Consider the following 20,547-nt stretch of genomic DNA (forward strand, 5'->3'; position numbering starts at 1 on the left):
GGGCCAAAATAAATTTTCAATGAATAAAGGGGTCACGTGAGGAAGCTACATTTAAAGGACTAATTTAATATCCCCAAAAAGAAGTTATCTCGAACTCTTATACAACTCCTTTGAGATGGCATTGGAGTCTGAACAAGGGGGGTATATCACCCACCACAACCCTTCAACAGTATATATTTTACTGGCTACCAATCTACAAATTCTGGTGCCACAGAGCAGTAAAACAGAAGCTGAGAAACGCTTAGTTTTACCAAATTACTGCTGTCAAAGTTTTGCCCCAGGCTATTTTTCAGTAAGAAATACCTGCGTATCAAAATCGCAACTATCTGGGACAAATTTTCAACATATTTACTAAACCCTAATACAACAAAAGCCATTTTGAAAAGAACTACTCCCAGTGCCAAACTAAAATCCATTTCATCTGTTTCCTTCATCAAGGGAGATACTAATATATAATTGAATGCCTCACAGGTTGGTTCATCTTGTATTCAGCATAGATTTGGATCCTGCAGTACAAAACAGAACTTAAAAGATTGGTTTAATTAGATCATAATTAGTAAATCATAATCTAATCAGGCTTTTGGTTAGTCTATTAATGCACTAAACAACAGTGCTCTTGCAAATTTGACAACGGAAGTTCTAGTGAATAATCAAAGTGACTCTGAGATGAGGCACAAAAAAAAAAAAAACCCATTAAATGATGAACGTCAAGTGGCTAAATCTCTCTTGAAAAATAAAGTGCTTTGGTGGAAGACCAAGGGTTACCAAAACCAAGCAATAGGACGATAACTTGTCATTCATCCCCTCAAAGTCTCATACATATCTTGCTCAAACCACAATATACTAAAGAAAAGAACAATTTTTTTTCTGAAACAAGCATCCCAACTGAATGCACTCATCCAATTTCCACACTGAAATAGTATTTTTACCTTGCCATCCTCTTGCCTAGCTAGCAAACAAAGATTTGCCTCCATGGACAGGCATTCAGATCAAGAGAAAAAGCATGCATGCATCACCTGACGCTCTCAAATCTATTTAAAATCTTGACCAAAATGCCAAGGGGGTAAAAATTTATTCAAACTCAAAATGCGACTTACAAGGTTACATATTATGTCAAACTTAGAATAAGAAGCCAAATTCATGGCGGATCTATGTAGTAATATTTTTTCATACAAACTAGCTAGTTTGCATTGCCATGGGTGAACTAGTTATATAGTAAACTTGCAGAAACTAGAAGTGCATACATAAAAAAGAATCAGTTCACACAATGACAATGCAAACTAGAAGTTTAATCATTCACAAGAATAAACAACACAGAGCTGAATAAATCATTCACACAGAACTACAGAATTTATGCAGAAGTACTTACTATATGAGCGTTTCATGTTCCTGCAGAACTTACTGCCACAACGACACCGGAATGCATTGGCAAGATGATCATGATCATCAAAATCAATACCATAATCCTGCAAACACATTCCTTAAGGCTTCTGAATAAAGGGCAAATAAAGATCTCATATAGAAACTTATACAATATAAAACCGATAAGTGCTACACAGATCATGAAGAATGGGAAATACAGTGAGCACACATGTGCTTATGCACCAAAAAGTTTGCAACAGGTTAGTTTTGCTATTTCTTCTATTTTTGGTTTCTCTTTTGAGGCAAGTGCACAAGCTTACAATAAGGAAGAATTGCAGGTGGCTCTTCCACCGACAACATAGAATTAATTGTTTTATTCATTATTCCTTTTAGTTGTAACAACACTCATACATGATGACCATTAAAAATATTGTTCCTCATTCAAAAGAAACAAATGCCAGAACGAAAAAATGATAGGCACAATTCTACAGGAACAACAACATAAGCTTGAAGTTTAAAGACTTTCCGAAACAACTAACAACTAAAACCTATTAATAAAAGTCTACTCACCCATGTTAACTCTTCAAACGCATCCACGTCTCTTGTTGTGAAAAATGCAAGCTGCATAACAGGTGAATAGACTATTTAGAGTCACTGTAGCAGTGAAACCAATGTCAGCAACAAAGGACAAAACAATAAGCATGAAGGTGGAGCTTCTAATGGGCTTTACATGATAGTAATGATGCTCAGGACTCTCAATTTCAACTGGAATCTCAATCAAGTTTGCATCAAAGCATCTACAAACACAAAAAAATATAACATAAATAACTCACAAGATGCTCCAAAAACTAAACCCACAGAATATATATTCTTAACCTACATTTGGAATAGGAAGAAACCTGTGAGATTTACACGGTACATTAGTAATATCTGGACAATTACCTATGATTTAAGAACCTGGCAACATTTCCATAGCATGTGGCATCCAAACAAAGAGCTTCTTCATCTTTTGGAACTCCTCCTGAAGCCCAATATGCATCTAGTAGAACTGGACAGTTATGGCTCTGCGAGTTCCTCTCGTACAACTCTGTAATGGTTATGATTTCTCCAACAAACTCACATACAAAAGCACCTTTTGGAAGCTTCTCTAGAGTTCTAAGCCCCCATCCCTTTCCATTAGGTGTAAAAAACACCTAACATGTAAAAGAAATCAGTTATTGAATACACATGTAACCAAAAAAAAGTTATCAATATGAATAAGTAATTGATGTTGAGTGTCACAATAACTCCAATTTGAAGAGAACTGAATAATGAACAATCCATAAAACATTTCCAATAATTTAGCTATTACAAGTTCCAGACATAAAAACGAGTGGCAAAACTTTGAGAATAGGGAGATACAACCTGCAGTTTACAATTTATGCCGCGCTGCACCACACGATTGCCACACTGTCTGTAACAGCCACATTTGCTCCAACATTCCTTTATAATATTTCTCTTCAAGTGACCCTTACATGGTTCTATAATACTCTCATTTCTTGATCTTTCAAGTGGGCAATATCCACAAGTCAATAGGCACTGTTGTTGAGGATCACGGGTCATCGAGATCCACTCATCTAAGAACTCCTCCTTAAGAAGGCCTTCTGATGTGTATACAAAATTCTCACTTTGGTAGGTGCAAGCACAAGCTACTGCTGATGATAGACAATCACCAAAACAAGAAGAACAACAGTTCTCATCACCAATCCGATAAAGAGACACATTCACACGAGCATTTTGGAATATCAAATTATGGGATATGTAGTGGAACGGGGGTAGACACTCATTGTTTATTTCATTAATCCAAGGAATTGCAACTCCTTCTTCCCCTTTAGCTATGTCTTTGACATCATGTAAAATCCTTAATTCATCAGCATTTAATTGACACTGCGGAACTACAACCAAACTAGATGAATTAGAAAATGCAGAGTCCTTTAGTTCTTGTTTTTTATCTCTTTCAGCTGCACCATTCATAGAAGATGATATGTACATATTTTCTTTGCTACCCCCAAAAAGAAGAGCATCCCCAGCAGTAGACTTCCTCAATTGATCAAGAGGTTGCATCACAGTTACCTTTCCCTGCGATTCATGAGATGAATTAGTGGCCAATTCCAAGAAGCACTCACACACATCTTTCATCAGATTCATGAAAGAAAAACTTGGGTCAATGATCTTATATGATCGAAGACACCTCAGTTCCATCAATTCTCTTAGTTCATCTAGGGTTGGCATATGAAAATTTGGACTTCCAACAGCAGGATTGCAGCTCAAAGAAATCTTCACCTCTCCCATGGTCGTAGATGATATCTCTAAGGAAGGGTGAGATCCTTCAGGAACATTTGCAAGCTGACAATTGGATCTCCTCTCGGTCAATGAAGGTAGATCCTCACTACTTCTAGATTCTCCCCCAACATGTTGGGATGGATGAAGCTCCTGCCCAACTGGCTCACACATTGAAACATTCCCATCAGATGAATTTCTTAAGTCTAATGAATCTGTGAAATTAAAAAGAAATCAAACTCTAGTCATGAGAAAAGCATCATTTGAAATTTTCACATAAGGTTCATGGTTTCGGATGGAAAAGAATGTGATCAATCACAAAATAACTAGCAGACAAACCATCACCAAGTATATGTGGATCTCAAAGCATAAATATTGTAGTAGGAGTCATAAAATGTTCAAACACATTAAATTTCTTTCCTATACATAACCAACAACATTAATTAATTGAAAAAATGCCAATATTAGATCAGCATGCAGATATATGCTAGCAGAGGTAGAATTGCATCCTAGAAGCACAAGTAAGCCCAACTCAAAGAGAATAGAACTGTATATTTAAATGGAGAGCACCTACTGAGATATAAATAAAATGTCAATTCTACTTCAGAGGTCTAACAAGAAAGCGAAAACTTTTAATAAAGATATATATAGCTAAATAAGAAAATACATGTATCAAAAGTACCTGGATGGATCATAGCAATCGGGAACTCATACTGTGGTGTGTCATCAGTAAAGGGCTCATCTTTTGGCTTGATCAATGGTTGACAATTGGACACCTTCTTAGGTGAAAGAACATTTCCTTCAACTGCAGGATCTCTAATGTTCACTCCATGAGATGCTTGCTCAGAAATACATCTGTTCCCTGCAGAAGCAACCATAGGCAAGAGAGGTTCCTTTCCTTTGTAAGTAAGACCTAATGTGTCAGTCTTTACACTGCCAGTACTGGGTTGTATTGCCTTTATCTTCTCTTGAGACTGCTGTTGCATAGAAGTAGAAGGTAGTTCACCCTCTTCCAATTTTGGCCTTTTTAATAAAACTCCACCTGACACTGGACTGGAGTTGCTGACAGAAGGTGTGGCCGGCACTTCCTGGCCTCTGCGCAAGCGCTTTAAGGGGCGTAGAGGCTCAACATCAGCAAGTGGTTCATCCTCAAAATTTTCTTCTTGCTAGTCAACATAATAAAAGAAAAGCATGTCAGTAGAAAAACTCACCAGGATCAACTTGGAAACTAGAATATAAACCCAGTGAAAGCAAGAGAAACAGGTTGCATACATCCACAATTTTAGTTTTCTTCTGTTCGGAAACCTGAAAGATTATATTAGAACATAAGAAAGAAATTTAGTGGAAAGAGAACAAGAATAGAAGAGACAAACATCACAACTAAACCATAAATGAAAAAAAAAAAGAAGATGAACCATAGCATCCTCCTCCTCAAAAATAGCATCAGCAAGAGCTCTATAATTTTCTTCTTCAATGAGTTCCCAATTTCTCTCATACAGTTTCAGCAGTTTCTTCAATACAGGTTTGGCTTTATTTTCACTAATTCCAATGGCCTTCATAGCCTTGAAAGCCTTCAAAACTCTGGGATCAGGTGCCATAGATGAAGAACAAGTCGTGGCTACTATAATTGCCAAATGTACCTACACACTGCCATGTTGGGAAGTCAAACAATTTCAAATTATAAAAAGGCTACAAACATGAAATCAGATTCTCACAATTCACTCACAAGGGCAAGAACTAAACGATAAAAAAATAAAATAAAAGGATAAATCAGCAAGGGCAAGATTAGTTTTATTTTAACTATGAAATACCAAAATATATATTAATACATGCATATAGTTTCCTTAAGAGCAATAATGTAACACCCCAAATCCAGAAAAAATTCGAATTGGAATGTTACTTATTTCTATGGCCTCCTTTACACTTGAACTTGAACTACAAACACTTGTCCCCTAACCACAAAACGCTCCTCACCAACCTAAACACAATTCCCATACCCAAGACTTTATCCGAGGCATTAGGTGACTAGAATTGGAAAACTACCATTAAGGTGGAGATGGAGGCTCTAGAGAAAAATAGGCCATGGGAGTTTGTGAAATTAAAGAGTGAAAAAATACTTGTAGGGTGCATATGGGTGTTCATCATGAAGTATAAATCAGATCGCTCACTAGAATGATACAAGAATAGGCTAATGGCAAAGGGGTATACTCACACATATGGAGTAGATTACCTTGAAACATATATTGTAGCTAAGGTTGGATTCAAGCTAAGCTAAGCTCAAGCTCGCTTAAGCTTGAGTTTGCTTCTAAGGTGCTCGAGTTCAACTTATTTCAAATGAGCCGAGTTCGAATCGAGTTTTAAACTCGGCTCAATACTAAAACAATATTTTTTTTAATATATTTTGGTAAACGACGTCGTTTTGTATTGAATTTTTTATACTCACAAGTTTAATGAGCTAAATACCCTTAAAACTCGAACTCGAAAATATTGAATTCCAATGCAGTTTCAAGAGTAAAATGTCACTTTTGAAAGTCAAACAGCTAGTTGTTCAAACCCAATGACACTATTGCAATTCCAGTCACACTAAGCCTACAAATTGAGCTATTTTGAAGTGGAGAAAAGTTGGAAAAACTCATTGATACATTTTTAAGCCCAAAAAAACCTTCAAAGCTCATTTACTCTCTTTCTCTCACTAAAGTAAACTCAAATACTTGAGAGAACTATTGTGCTTATCTTGTATTTCCAGACTTTAAGAGGCATCAAATACTCGAAAATTTGCATTCAAACACTTGTGGGCAAAATCCTATATCAACTATTGTATTGGACGCAATCACGGACAAAAGAAGTGCAAAGAAGTTGTTCAAATGATGGTAAAACTCCAAGGCGATTTGCCTAGAGGAGTGGACATAGGAGGCTTGCAAAAGATAGTTTCGAAACACTCTAAACTGAGTTCATCTAATCCTTATTATTCTTTATATTTGTGTCTTTATTCATTGTTGGTCGATTAATTTATAACTTGTGCATTAAAATTTTTATAGAACTTATTCACCCCCTCTAGGTTCTTTCATCCATTCAAAGAGTTTTTCAAAGACATATTATTAAACCTCCAAAAAAATTTTCAAATAGAAATTAATTATTCAAAATTCAGACTTTTTACTAGATAGTCTCTATTCTATTTTTAATAATTTCTAAACTGATCACAAAACCACAAATTTTTTATATGATTTAAAAGAACATGAATGAACCTTCAAGAATTTTTTCAGATAGAACATAATTCAATTTCATTATCAAAAATTCACAAAGTAAGAATATAAATATTGTCCAGAATTTCCGTTTCTGATTTGCACAAGAACAATTCTACACTCAATACTATTCTAACACAATGAAAATCAAATCATCAATAATTCAATGAAAGAAATCAAAATTCCTGAAATTTAACATACTTGGAATAAAAAAGGGAAAAGTTCTTAAACTTACATTCTAGGCTTCTTATTGAATTGACACAACACTTCCACCTTTGCTCCTTTAATTGCAAATAATGTGGAAAATTTAGAGTATTTTATATGGGATGGAAACTCTAGGAATTAATAAAAATATGAATTTATAGGTTCTCTCATAGTGTTTGTTATTTGATAGAATAAGCATTATTCTAATCTATATATCCCTTTAATCATAATTTCTCATTATCTCCTGATTTATCTATTACAAAAAAGCACTGTTTATTGCAAATAATATGCTTAACATCTGGTCAAAATACAAGAAGTTCTATGAATTTTTATCCAGAACACAAAGACATTTCTACACGAAAGTAATTTCCTAGAATAAATCACAGCCATTCAATAACAAAAAACATATAATGCATGCCAATTGAGAACTGAACTGAAGTTAATCTTACCAAGCCAAGTTCTTGAAGATTGATTCACAAAAGCATACCCTGAAAACCACCCAAAAATAGATACTAAGAAAATATATAAACAGGAAAGTTTCTCGTTGTCGCCCACAAATTAATTAAGAGAAAAACTGTGTATCTTGATAAGAAAATCATGAAGCATCTGAGGAAATTACTTCAAAGTCCACCCACATTAATAATATAATAAAGCCCTAGCACTGAATTTTAATTCAGTCTCTATTGAGTACTGACCGAAGAAGCATACTTCGCCGACCGTGATAATACAACAGCTAAGGTTTCTTCTCGGCAACAAAACTGAAAGACTATGACGAAATGAGCAAACACAGCAATCGATTTAAATACCGAAAACAAGACGGAAGCTAACATACATATGTAAAGGTTGAGCTTAAGCAAAAATTGCAACGAAAAGTGCTTTCAAAATCCAAAAAGGAAATACATTTCCTTGAACAAACGAATGAAAACAACAAGTGAAAACAACATTTAGTGTTTTCGAGAAACAAAAAACAAACCTGCATTTTGGTGACTTCTAACAGTATGAGCGCGGGTGTGAAATAGGGCACCGAACTGAAGCAAACGACCGGTGAAAAAATGGGTTTTCCTCATTTTAGCGAGAGAGCCGGAGCGAGTACTTGAATAGTTGCAATTTACTGCAACCACCACGCTATATCAAGCGCGTGAAAGGAAAGTCATTAGGTAGTAGGGCACGTCTGCAGCACTCCCCAGCTTTCTACTTCGATGGAAGTTCGCATAGCAACATTACAATTTAGAATAAAAAAATGTTAAACAAAAATTACAAGTCAATCCTTTATATTGAAATTATTACTGAGGACCCCTCGAATTCTGACTGGTAATTCAATAATCATATTTATTTATAGAGCAATATTATGTGTATTCATTTTGGATACACAAATATATACATACTCATATGTGTCATCATATGATTGGTTATTATTTTATTCTTAATTCAAAATTATTCAATCATATGATGACACATATAAATGTGTACACATTTATGTACCCAAAGTAGGTATACATAGTTTTATTGTTATTTATATTGGCAAGACGGATTGTAGACGATTTTTTTTAATCTAATCCAATATTAATCAGCTAAATCTACTTAATGGTTAATTGCATTTTTATTTTATTTTATTTTTAATATAATTCAGTATTTTATTTCAATAAAAGTATGCATATATATAATTTTATTCTTTGGTTTATCAAATTTCCATAAATAAAAGGAGAATGTATATATATATAAGGTACATAAAGCGCAGCCACCTTAATTATGCTACCTATTTAATACGTTAACCATTAATTGCTTAAAAAAGGAAATTGAGAAAAATCTCGATCCTTTTTTGAGGTAAAGATAAAAAGTTTAACTGTAAATATATAATTTTTATCATAGATATGATAAACTTTAATAAAAATAAAACTATTTTCCATCCCTTTTTCTGCATGATTCCCACCTTGAATTTTAAAAACAAAATTTTTCACCGCTGTTATGTTAGTAAATTTTTTTTTTTTAAATGCTAGGTTAAAAATGCAAAAATAACAAAAACGCAAACACTGAGAGACTGCACCAGAACACCCACCTCCCACACCCATCACCAACCACCACTACTGACTCCGCACTCTCACCTCTAACTCACCGCCACGAGTCACGACCATTGAGGAGATGTGAAGAAATTAGATACAGAGGAAGATGATGTGAGGTTAGATCGATCATGTGAAAAGATGAAAGGGAGAGCGGACGATTGACACGTTTATAATAATATCTATGAGAAAAGGAAGAAGAAGAAGAAAGAGACGAAGAACTTACGAGAGTTATAAAATGGCAAAGGTGAACATGTGGAAACTATTGAAGGAGAAAGTAGCAATGTTCGAAAGTTGATATTAAAGTCAACAATAAGATCAAAGGCGAGAAAATTGTTCAGTATACCGATCTATTGGATCATTTATTGAATAACATGGTAAGAAAGGTTGCTCCAAGAGACAGAAAATGTTTTGGAGGAAAAATGCTAACAGAGCAAATGGAGTATTAGTTGGAGGGTTGATTTGGCTAGTATTCAAAAAGAGGAAGTTAAGGATTCTTGTTGCAATCCATCACCACTGTCGTCACACACCCACACCACACCTTCGCCAACAACACCTTATCACCACCAAAGCCAGCAACATCAACATACTTTCACCAACCACGACAAATTTTGGGTACAAATTTAAAAAAATAATGAAAGAATTCTTTCAATACAAAAATGAAAGTAGTAGGAAAAGAGAATAATAAAGAAAGGAGGAAAAGAGCGTAAAAAGGACACGGGAAAAATTTCCAACTACGATGAGTTGATCGTAAAGGGAAAGAAAAAGGAGGAGAGAGGAAAGTGGGGGAAAGAGGAAAAATACCGAAAATACCCCTTCACCAGTTAAAACTAACGTCAAAACTTGACAGAAAGGTGGAAAATATTGTTTTTTAGTTCATGCGACGGAACAACTTGTTTTAGAACGAAGCCATTGTCTTGAACAAGGCACTTCCCGAAAAAATATAGCCATTCAAATTCACCTATGAAACCAAACTTGCCTCAATATCAGGAAAGCAAGTTTTGAGTCACTAAGCCAATAGCAGTTGCATTATGATAATCTGAAATATATTGAACTGTTTAGTCAGTTTCACTGTATAACAAGCAATGTTACATGATTTAAAATTGAGACTAAGAATTGCAAAACTGAGCACATCAAAACTATACAAGCGATTGTGCCTCGTTTCCAGATTGGTGGAGTCCTAACTTTGACTTGATGTTTTCCCGTCACTTGTGACTGCAACAACATGCATGATAAAACAACATCAGAATACACCTCAGCATTTTTATCAGAGAGGAAGATAACCATGTGAAAACTGACTGTGTTGAAGAAATCAACTAAAACCTCATAGAGCTGAGGGTTTAGTGAGCTGCCTTCACAATATACTTAGCATCTGTGACATATTGTGAGTCAAAACCATTTATTTGCGAATTCCATTCAAGAGATATTCTAAGAACAGAAATCTGTTCAAAATATGGCAATTGTATAGCTCTTTTGTGGAGTTTACCTTCTTCTTTTATCTCTTTAATCATAGCAATGATGACATTTCTCATGGCTTCAATGGCTCGAGAAGTTTCTGCAGCATCAAGATCTTGTTGCACAGCAATAGTCACTAAAGAGGCATCTGACTCTAGACCCTCTGACCCATCAGGCATTATTGCAAAACCTGATGGTTTTAAGTGTTTAGTGATCATTCCCGAGGAAAAAGCAGCATTGATATGTGATTGGGTTATTGGTGATGAGATAACAAAGGAACAGAATTCCTCTTTCGAAGCCTCTTGTAAGATGTATTCATAACGCTGCAAAGTAAAAAACTTCCCATGTGAGAAAAATGTTTACACTATGATGACCAATAGAATGAATCAGTAAGGCAAAGTGAAAAATTAGCACCTCGGTGGACTCATTTTGAGGAACTACTTTCCTATGTAAAGTAATACAGTTACTGTCATCTTCTGCCACAAGCTTAATCACTTCTTCAGGCTCTTCAGCATTTAACAAACTAGGCCACTGCAACATGTATTAAATCCATTAGCAGTTCATGTAGAATGAAACCAGAAGTTTTACAAAAACATTTTGTTGAGTTGTGAAGTTGCAGTTACCTGCAATTCAAGTTTCCTTTTGACCAGAAAATTGAAAACCCTAAGGGGTTTTACCGGCACACGGAAGCTAGTCAATCCAACAAAAGTGTTACAGCCCAGCGTATGTGAATTGTACATAGCTTTATCCCACAAAATCCTCACCCCTTGGTCTGATATAATATCCCATCTATATGCACTGGGAGCTTCACTAACACAATTAAAATAGATCATCTCCATGCAGTCAGTCAATTTTAGCATAACTGCTTGAGCTGCACAACCCACAATTTAAGTATGTGTTAATTTCACAACTTTGGAGACTTGAAAGTAAATGCGGCACAATTCTAAAATATAAAGGACCTAGTGAATCCCAACAGTCAAAGACAATAAGATACCCAAGAAAAGAGTAATGTTTGTAACATTACCTCTTAATTCGAGCGCATGTTAAAGATTATGTAATTCTTGGAAATACTTTCTGTAACTTATTAACTAGAATGTATATAAAGCTGAGAAACTAAATGAACCCTACAGCCATGCTTAGTACTTCAAGAACCTTATGTTATTAAAATTATTAATCAGTAAACTCTTGTCAAGCAATAAATATGCACAATTAAGACAAGTGAAACACAAGTAAATTTCAAAATAAGTAACAAATACAAACCATAAACCAGGTAAGAAGACCATAGTAGAAGGTTTAAAAAACTTGACCATTATATCTGCTACAAAAAATAACATGAAATACTAGGTGAGAAGAGAATGCAACCCAATCAATGAAACTTTACAGATTATTCAGTTACTGATACCCAATTAGTACCTGATCGGCCAGGGCAATATCAGATCATTATCCAATTTAAAAGCAAAAAATAGACTGTGAGATATAGAAAAAAGTGGGATTCTCAATGTATATTGAGTTGATCTATGCAGAATAGCACGATTTGTTTAATAGAAATGAGGAATTGGGAATTATATCTATTTTCTCCCTTCAGTAAACAATACATCAACCAATTTTGACTTTCTATAACATATATTGAAGTAAACATATATACCAAAAATGAGTAAATTGTATATTATTGCCTCCTTCCAGAAATTTAAAACCTACTTGGACTAAATAATGCAATACCTTGGTGGTCCACTGGTATCTTAAGATTGGTAAATGAACTAACACTTCGCTTCAACCTCTGTAGAAATGTACTAACCCATCGCTTTGCACAGAATGCCAGGTTTGAATTTACCATACTTAAAAATATATTGTTTTGATCTAGACATGCATCCACTTCCACACTCTCAATCCATATAACCTGCACAAGTTAAATAAACTAACAAGTTGGGAAAAAACAAAATTCGAGGATAAGAAATGCAACAAAGTAGCCCTCGTAAAAGTAGAACAAAACTGCAGAGTGAAAATGTTTTACATACAAAAATTCATGGATAAGTTATGTAGTAGATTAGACCTTCTAAAAGTAAAACAAATTATTTCAAAGTGCGAATATATTACATGTAATTAAAAAAGAAAATGTTACACTAACCTCACAAGAATCACCATGCGTCCTGATTATTATCCCAGAAGGCCTACGCCGATTCTTCATGGTAGAGTAAGGTGTATGAATAAAATAATCTTCTGATAAATCAACAATCACCCACACACCTGGTGGTATCATCTTTAGGCATCTTAAGAAACGGAATTTCCTTGTTGGCACAAACGGTGTTGGTAATTGAAATTCGGCATCAACCTAAAAGTATGTAGATGAAGATCATTTTCAAACTGTATGGATCAGTAGGTGGGCTAATTGAAGTAGATCAGATTTTGATTAAATAAGTCTAAAAACAGCCACCAAACATAATAACAATATTATTATCTCATCCTAGAAATAGTGATACATGGTTGGAGGAGAACTGATAGGTTAAAATCATAAAATGTGCCCTTGAAAAATTACCATTGCATAGAATGTCCTGGAGTTATCATCATCCAACCACTGGAAAACACCAGTAGGAGCATGGCTTGATCCTTCAAGTACAATGTTAGGCAAAAGTGAAGGCCACTGACTCTGTAAAGATTTTAAGGAAAAACAACATCAACAATAAAAATATAAAGGGTAAAAGAAGATAATATAAAAATATAATGGGTAAAAGAAGAAAGTACTACAAACTCATCTTCTCTTGTTTGGTCTACAAAATCAAAATTAACACACTTGCCATATTCACAGTAGTCACAATTGTTTCATATTTCAAATTTCATTTGTCATTAAACTTCCTAGGGCGATGCCATCTTTGTAACCAAAAAAAGAAAGAACTTTAAATTTTGGACAATTTAGAAGATGAGGAGTTTGACCATTTAATGATATGTTATTCAGCGAACTGTAAAAGGTGAAACTGGAATTTAAGCAGTCAAAAATTTCAGCAAACCTCAAAAATTCAAATTAAAAGAAAATTCAATGTATGTGGACTACATTACATAATTCCTGCACATTTCAATTATCAAATTCATTTGCAAGCACTGATTAAAGTATCATAAAGTGCAAAGATAATTTACAAATTATCTTAAAAGAGTTTCTTCCCTGCATGATTGTATAATCTTCACCGACACATAATGAATATATTCAAATTTATTTGCAGAAGGTCCTATCAGCCATTTACACTAAAAAAATGTTGTATTACATACACTCATCACTGGAATTTCACAATAACATAGCCATACCCATCCGCACCATAATGTCAAGCACATGGACCAAAAATGGAGAGAGTCATACTACGAAGAAACAGAAGTGACCATTCTCTATGGTCATCTAATTTCTTCTATTTTCATAATGGGACAGTCAATCCAGTATCATCCAGGATAAACAATCACACCCAAGTTTGTGCTTATTTGACTTAGACAGTTTATAAAGGGTGGCATGGTGCCAAACTTAAGGTCTTACCGGTTCCATTAAGATGGTAATCAAATTTCCTGGAGAAATTGGAAGAAAAGCACTTTCAATGGAACACTCAGCTCTCATTCCAGATGGAGGCGAACTTTGGAATATCGAAAGGAAATCTTCAACTGAACCAACTGCTGGTGTTCCAACAACCCAAGTTTTTGCTTCATAAGCCATTGTCATAAGTTCCTTGTAAGCTGCTTTGACAAAATTATTTGCCTCTTGTAGTTGTAGGAACTCACTGTTCACCAATGTGCTTTTAATATTGAGAGACATAACAATGGTCTAAGTTGCACACTGATTTTTACAGCAAGTGGAGTTATCAGTCTGCTAGGAAATATTCTGAGAAGATAGTCCAAACCCTGCTAGATAGTAAAACATTTATTAAAGAAGAAACCAAAAGACCAACTGCAAACAGCTAAAGAATTGAGCTATGGTATAAATATAGATAACATGATGTGAAACCTTAGACCAGCCGACAATTGCAAATTGCACTGTCCTTTATTATCAAGATGCAAATTGATAACTGGTTCTAGTCCAATTCATTCTGCCTCAAGTAAATTAACTAATGCTAACAATTATCTCTAGACATATAACTCTTACATGGTTCCTTGTCATAATCAGTATCCGTAAGCAAAAGAACCAAGTTAAATAATTAACAACACTAGTAGATTAGTCTTGCAAAACAGGATATCACATGGTTCAACTCTTTTTCTTGATACACAAAATCTTAGGAATAAAAACTTTGCAACAGATTCCAAAAGAAGTTCCAAATAATGAACAAAATTCTGTCCATACAATGAATATTTTTTACACTTTTATAAAATGAACAGACTAATTGTGGCCAAGAAATTAAAATGTGTTTACCATCCAAGTGAGTAGAACTATCATTGATCAACAACATAAAGAACATTAGGACTTAACTCTGTAGTGTTGAGCCAATTTTCTCACAAACTAATCTGAATTGATTAAATTTATTAATACATACAAGCCAATCATATTTTAAGTGAAATAATTTTGAAATTTGAGCTGATATCATCAATATATCTGAGATTCAAATTAATTTAATTTAACCTAATTCTACAGTTGTTAGATCGGTCAATAAAAACCTAGAAAATATTAACCAATCACAACTCAGAATTGATCAACCAAAGGAATACAAAAGAGTCTCAAAAACATTCACGTCGTCATCAAATCAAACAAATATGAAATCGTTTTTCCAAGAAAAGCTCTACCACAAATTGAAAAAAAAAAAGTGAAAACAGAACCACAATAACCCTAAGGAATAATCAAAATCAACAGTAAAATTGATCGGTTAACAACCAAAAAAAACTTGAGAAGGGGGAGAAGAGAATATAAAGATTAGTATAAATAGACCTTCTCGAGATGATTTTCAGTAAAATTGAATAACCAATTGTGCAGACAGAGATTGGTCTGGACTTTGGAGTTATAGTTGGTTTCTGTCTCTGTTTCCCGCCGTATGAAAATTTTGAGTGACGTGTTTTTAACGTTTCAATCTCCAGACCGCGGGCACGAGCAATGCACGTGAGTTGACAACCGCCTCAGTAATCAGCATTAATTAATTTTAATAATTTAATTAATTTTTTGGATATCTGCCTGTTACTTTCCTTAATTACACTTTCCCAACTTTCAATATTAAAAAAGATACAATTAACAATTAATTTTTGCAAATTTTAGGCCTAAAATACTATTTCTCACCCAATGTATAATAAAAACCCAAAGTATTTTCCTTTAACTTTTAAAAACTTAAATATTTATTCATTAAAAAACTCAGTTAAAATTAAGGGCAAAATCATCATTTACCCAAAAAAATTAAAAAAACATAAAATTCATTATATTTCCTCCCTAAATTTTAAAAATTAATAACTTTACATTTACCCAAAGTTTTCAAACTTTGAAAACTAGTATTTCCCTCCTCTCAAAACTTAGGGTTTTCCTCCTCCTAACTCTAGTCACCATCTCTGGAGAACGTAAGCTTGTATTTCTTCCTCCTGGTGAAACCTCTTTCTTTGGTAATCTCAAACAATGTTTAGATCAAAAAATTCAAACAAAGAATCCTTTGTCTGGATGCACTGTCTTCTTCTCATCATCATCGTCTAAGACGACGACTTGTCTAAACAACGCATTCGTTGTCTAGATGAAGGGCTCCTTCAGTTGGATTTTATGATTCAAACAAAGGATGTTTGAAATTTTTTGATCTAAATATAGTTTGAGGTCTTTGAAGGAAGAGGTTTCACCTAGAGGAAGAAAAATCGATTGTTATTTGTCGAAGATGAGAGGAAGAAAACTCAAAGTTTGGGAGGGAATGTTACTTTTTAAAGTTTGAAAATTTTAGATAATGGTAAAATTGATAGTTTTTAAAATTTTTAGGGAAAAATATATTAAATTTTATGTTTTTTAAATTTTTTTTGAAAAAAACGATTTTATCTTTAATTGTAGTTAAATTTTTTTAAAAATTTATATTCATAAATGAGTGTTTTAATTTTTAAAAGTTAAAAAATGTCACTTTGGGGTTTCACTCTACCTGGGATGTGAACAAATTTTGGGCCTAAATTTTAATATTAATGCTATGGGTTAAAGTACTTAATACCTTCACATCAATACTAAAGTTGCTATTTTCTCTTATTTTAATATTAAAATGACACTTTGAGGGGTTGAAAAGGAGTTGAGGTTAAAGCTTTGACAAAAGTAAGGGAAAGAAAGAGTAATATGAATGCGAGAAGATGATTTCAAGATTTTGAGAAGTGAGAAAGTTTTTGAAAGACTGCAAGTGGATAAGTGCAAGGGAGCTTTTGAGAAATGAGAGAGAGTTTCTTGTTTGGGGAATGATTTTGATTGTTCAGGGAAAATGCAAGTCGAGAAGCTGAGATTTTTCCAAAAATAACAAAGTTTTTCATTTTCCCAAAAAAAATCCAGTAAGGCAACGAATTTTTTTCTAAACTCTAATCTTTCTATGACTAGGCCGTCTTATTTTTGTTTCTTTTTCAACCATGTGTACAATTTTCTGGCGTTGTCACCCTTGCACATTGCTAATTCCATTTTTAAGTTTCCAGTGTTTGCCTTCTTACTGTATATATCGTCTATTAGATTGTACAGTTGAAACTTATACGGATTTTGAAGATGCGGTAAGCTAATTTCGAGGAAAGAACTTTTGATGTAAAAAGAAAAAAAGAGCAAAAATTAAAGAAAACTCCCTGGCCCTCTTAGTCTTGGTGAAAAGCAATTTGTTTTAGAGTACTGATTCACACTCTCAACAATCCCAAGACACTTTTGGCTAATACTTTGATGCCCATCCATTTTGTATGTATGTCCACCATATGAGTTTAATATTACTAAGTCACAAGTCATATGCCATTTTAATCAACTAGGAATAATGAAAAGTATATGGCATCATCGTTATTGTATTAAAGGGGCATGTATGAAAAATGAATGGCCAAAAAGACTGATTCCTTATTCTCCCAAAGGTTTAGTCTATTGTCAAATTTTCATCTATTAATTTTAAAAAATTCAAATACTAATATGTCAATGATTATCGTTAATAAAATTTGTTAATAATAAGGGTACAATTATCATTGTCCCAAAAACCAAATACCGTGTTAAGGTTTCTTTCTTTTTTCCCTTAATAGCGACCGCCCCTTTTTTTCCCTTCATGCAAAATCTCTGCCTCTCATCAGTCACCCATTTTCCCTCCCTCCCTAACCCAATCATCTCATCAGTCACCCATCTTCCCTTCCTCCCTAATCCAATCATCCTCCACCATGATAAGTGAAAAGTGAAATGCAAAAAACTCCAAGTTTCAAGTTCAACAGTGCCTTAGCTATTTATCCTCAATTCTGTTGTTCAAACAAGTATCATCGTAACAGAAAATCAGACAATACTAATCTAACACGCTTATTGTTATATGGTTGACAAATTATATTTCACGACAAACCAAACAATGCATTTTGCACAAAGAAAACCATGATAAGGCGCACTCAAGGATTATTTTGCTATGCCTGCAAAAAATTTCAAAACTTCCAGATGATTTTACTAAATTTTCATGACTCCTGAGAACCATTAGCACTAGAAACAGTACTGCACCAATTATACTACATAGAAAGGAAGCTCAGTCTCAAGATACATGGTAGATGAAAGGATAGCACAAAAACTAGTGAACCCCTAAAATTGTCAGGTCAACTATTACTGTGTATTAACTTTGTAACAACCTTATTTCCCTCCTCCCAAAAAAAAACTCTTGCTAGTTTCCCAAGATAGATAAAAAATTTTTACAGAACATTTTGTTTCACCCTCTAGTCAACTGACCTTACCATAGTTATATCATCACCGTTTCATCAACCAACATGCTTATGGCTATGAATAGTAAATGTTAATCAAAAGCAAATTCATTGACTGAGAAAGAGATATCCTTCCATAGCATATATTTTCTGCCTTGTGAGACCACCACCAATTTCCTGGATTGTGAATAACAAACATTTCCTGTGATTGTTAGTTGCATTAAGGCAAGAAGGACCCTTAAGGCACCAATAGAAGACTTTAACCCCACAGGTTTGCACTAAAACTTCTTTGGTTGGAAAGACAGAAACAATGCAAAAGGAGAAGAATGTGCACTACAATGGCCAAAAAGTATAAGCCCCATTATGAGAAGAGAATTTATCCTTTTACAGAACAAAATTTAGCAAATCATGTTAAGCATGAACAAACAATGAATTCTCTTCCAATCCATCTTAACCTCAAGGAGTAGACAGTGAGAACCCCATAATTTCTGTCTCATTTTCATCCCTCCACCCTCCCCGTGCCCCGCCCCCCCTTCTCCTTTCTCGTTACTGAACATAAAACAATATTTCCAGATCCAAACCAAATAAGCAGCAGATGAAGCTAATCAAATTGAAAGTAAATTAAACAGAATCCTTCAACCACACAATCTTTTGCTAGCTGATGGCACCAGTCTTCAATGAACCAGCTCGTCTAGAAATTGAATGTCAACAGTAAATTCTAATATTTTGACACCGTGTTTTTACCCAAAAACTTGTGTAAGTAATTTACTTCAAATCATACATCTGATACTAAAGCCATTACATTCCTAACATTGGCAAACAGGAGAAAAAAATGGGTCTCATAACCAAACAACAAATAGTTCTAGTATAAAACTAAAACAACGACAAATGAAGTTTTAAAGCAAACCTTTGAAACAGACAAATGAAATTTATCATTATAATAGCCTGATTACCTCAAATCTCAATACTACACTCAAAACTTTATTCTAGTTTTAAAAAAACTACATCTGCAGAGTAATTCAAATTTCTCTCCAGGAAAACACTTACACAAAAGCAAGCAAATCATCTACCTCGGAACCGGGTGTGTCGGGTTGACGGGTGGAGCTCCAAGAAGGCTGGCTTGTTGGAGCTCCAGCTCGTTTAGCTGCTGCTCGCGATCCATCTCAATAATCAATGGGACCACCAGAATAAGGAAGGTGGTGCCCGCGATCCACGCCGCCTTTCCCGTGCTGCGGAGAAGCTTCTTGGAGACATAAACGGCCTCGCATGCTGCTTGTTTGCCGTGAGAGACGATCGGAGAATTAGTGAGCTTGGCGATGATGCCACTCTGGTTGTTGTTCTTCGGGGCCCGCCGGTCCGGAAGGGAGACTCCGCCTCGTCGGGGCTGGGAAGCCATTGTGTAATATGTATGAAGAAGGGGTGAGCGAAACGGAATTTGCCCTCCTCGTGGGAGCGTGCGAGGTTCGCACCCAAGACTTAATGCTTACTAGTAGGTGGCGAAAATAAAATTCCACCTAATATTTTATGTAATAACATTCTGGACCAATAAAATTAAAAAACCATTTTTCACGGTTTGTTGAATTTGTTATAAAATTTGTTAATTTTTAAATGCCTCCAAAATTTATTGAATAAATTTTCTATCATAATTTATATTATTTTAATTTAAAAATAATAAAATAATTTATTAGTATAATTATATATAATAGTGTCAATTGCATATAACTGTATAATTGAGGGTAAATTATAATTTTTTAAAATATTAAAGATTTTTAAAATTAGAAAAAATTCAAAGTTTTTTTATATTTAAAAATTGTAAAAACCACTTAATAATTTAAAAAATATAATTATATTCCAAAAATAAATAAAATATAATAAATTATATGTATAAACATTATATTATAAACTATTAATATTATAACGTATTTTTAAAATATATAAAAATGAATAATATAATTTTCTAATCATTACAGGAAAAATATGTATTATCTCTAATTAGTTTTAAAAAATGTGCTTATACCTTATAATATTTTAAATTTAAGAGACAAAATGATAAGTTTACTTTTATTATAGTATTTAGATAAAATGATACATACTATTTAACG

The 20,547-nt window shown here is 34.0% G+C and overlaps 3 protein-coding genes across 13 annotated transcripts; all 3 read right to left on the reverse strand.

The window, feature by feature from the left end:
• Positions 1-46: 46 nt before the first annotated feature.
• Positions 47-8,378, reverse strand: LOC123216935 (probable inactive histone-lysine N-methyltransferase SUVR2). Of its 9 annotated transcripts, none has more exons than XM_044637609.1 (13): positions 8,101-8,377; positions 7,823-7,885; positions 7,577-7,615; positions 7,159-7,204; positions 5,097-5,328; positions 4,954-4,986; positions 4,364-4,847; positions 2,767-3,896; positions 2,305-2,555; positions 2,093-2,159; positions 1,933-1,983; positions 1,370-1,466; positions 47-524 (listed from the first exon to the last, which is right to left on the reverse strand). In XM_044637609.1, exons 5-13 carry the CDS (start codon positions 5,277-5,279, stop codon positions 478-480), a joined length of 2,343 nt encoding a protein of 780 aa, XP_044493544.1. In that variant the 5' UTR covers positions 5,280-5,328; positions 7,159-7,204; positions 7,577-7,615; positions 7,823-7,885; positions 8,101-8,377; the 3' UTR covers positions 47-477. The 9 variants fall into 9 exon arrangements, with proteins under 9 accessions (XP_044493544.1, XP_044493551.1, XP_044493545.1 ...); XM_044637616.1 differs by lacking the exon at positions 7,159-7,204 and having other exon boundaries at positions 2,767-3,480; positions 3,685-3,896; positions 8,101-8,370; XM_044637610.1 differs by lacking the exon at positions 7,159-7,204 and having other exon boundaries at positions 5,097-5,321; positions 8,101-8,378.
• A 1,835-nt stretch (positions 8,379-10,213) lies between these two features.
• LOC123216937 (homeobox-leucine zipper protein ROC2-like) lies at positions 10,214-15,683 on the reverse strand. 3 transcript variants are annotated; one of them, XM_044637618.1, is made up of 9 exons: positions 15,528-15,683; positions 14,154-14,512; positions 13,173-13,283; positions 12,765-12,968; positions 12,359-12,536; positions 11,263-11,510; positions 11,054-11,170; positions 10,674-10,962; positions 10,214-10,399 (listed from the first exon to the last, which is right to left on the reverse strand). In XM_044637618.1, the coding sequence occupies exons 2-9, from the start codon at positions 14,424-14,426 to the stop codon at positions 10,365-10,367; spliced, it is 1,455 nt and encodes a 484-aa protein (XP_044493553.1). In that variant the 5' UTR covers positions 14,427-14,512; positions 15,528-15,683; the 3' UTR covers positions 10,214-10,364. The 3 variants fall into 3 exon arrangements, with proteins under 3 accessions (XP_044493553.1, XP_044493552.1, XP_044493554.1); XM_044637617.1 differs by having other exon boundaries at positions 10,671-10,962; XM_044637619.1 differs by having other exon boundaries at positions 10,387-10,556; positions 10,671-10,962.
• A 3,604-nt stretch (positions 15,684-19,287) lies between these two features.
• LOC123215785 (mitochondrial import receptor subunit TOM9-2) lies at positions 19,288-19,920 on the reverse strand. Its single transcript, XM_044636026.1, has one exon. It carries the CDS (start codon positions 19,839-19,841, stop codon positions 19,512-19,514), a length of 330 nt encoding a protein of 109 aa, XP_044491961.1. The 5' UTR covers positions 19,842-19,920; the 3' UTR covers positions 19,288-19,511.
• Positions 19,921-20,547: the final 627 nt, after the last annotated feature.

This window comes from Mangifera indica, chromosome 5 (assembly GCF_011075055.1).
Source record: "Mangifera indica cultivar Alphonso chromosome 5, CATAS_Mindica_2.1, whole genome shotgun sequence".
Lineage (NCBI taxonomy): Eukaryota > Viridiplantae > Streptophyta > Magnoliopsida > Sapindales > Anacardiaceae > Mangifera > Mangifera indica.

Bases quoted from the DNA above. Each gene is read 5' to 3' on its own strand.
- LOC123216937 (XM_044637617.1), bottom strand. From the start codon at position 14,426: ATGTCTCTCAATATTAAAAGCACATTGGTGAACAGTGAGTTCCTACAA. The intron at 12,537-12,764 runs GTTAGTGTAACA...TAACTTGTGCAG, and splicing joins CGCATGGTGATTCTTGTGAG to GTTATATGGATTGAGAGTGT. The intron at 10,963-11,053 runs GTGCTAATTTTT...TTTACTTTGCAG, and splicing joins CTCAAAATGAGTCCACCGAG to CGTTATGAATACATCTTACA.
- LOC123216935 (XM_044637612.1), bottom strand. From the start codon at position 5,279: ATGGCACCTGATCCCAGAGTTTTGAAGGCTTTCAAGGCTATGAAGGCC. The intron at 4,848-4,953 runs GTATGCAACCTG...TATGTTGACTAG, and splicing joins AGAAAACTAAAATTGTGGAT to CAAGAAGAAAATTTTGAGGA. The intron at 2,556-2,766 runs GTTGTATCTCCC...TTTACATGTTAG, and splicing joins GCATAAATTGTAAACTGCAG to GTGTTTTTTACACCTAATGG.
- LOC123215785 (XM_044636026.1), bottom strand. From the start codon at position 19,841: ATGGCTTCCCAGCCCCGACGAGGCGGAGTCTCCCTTCCGGACCGGCGG.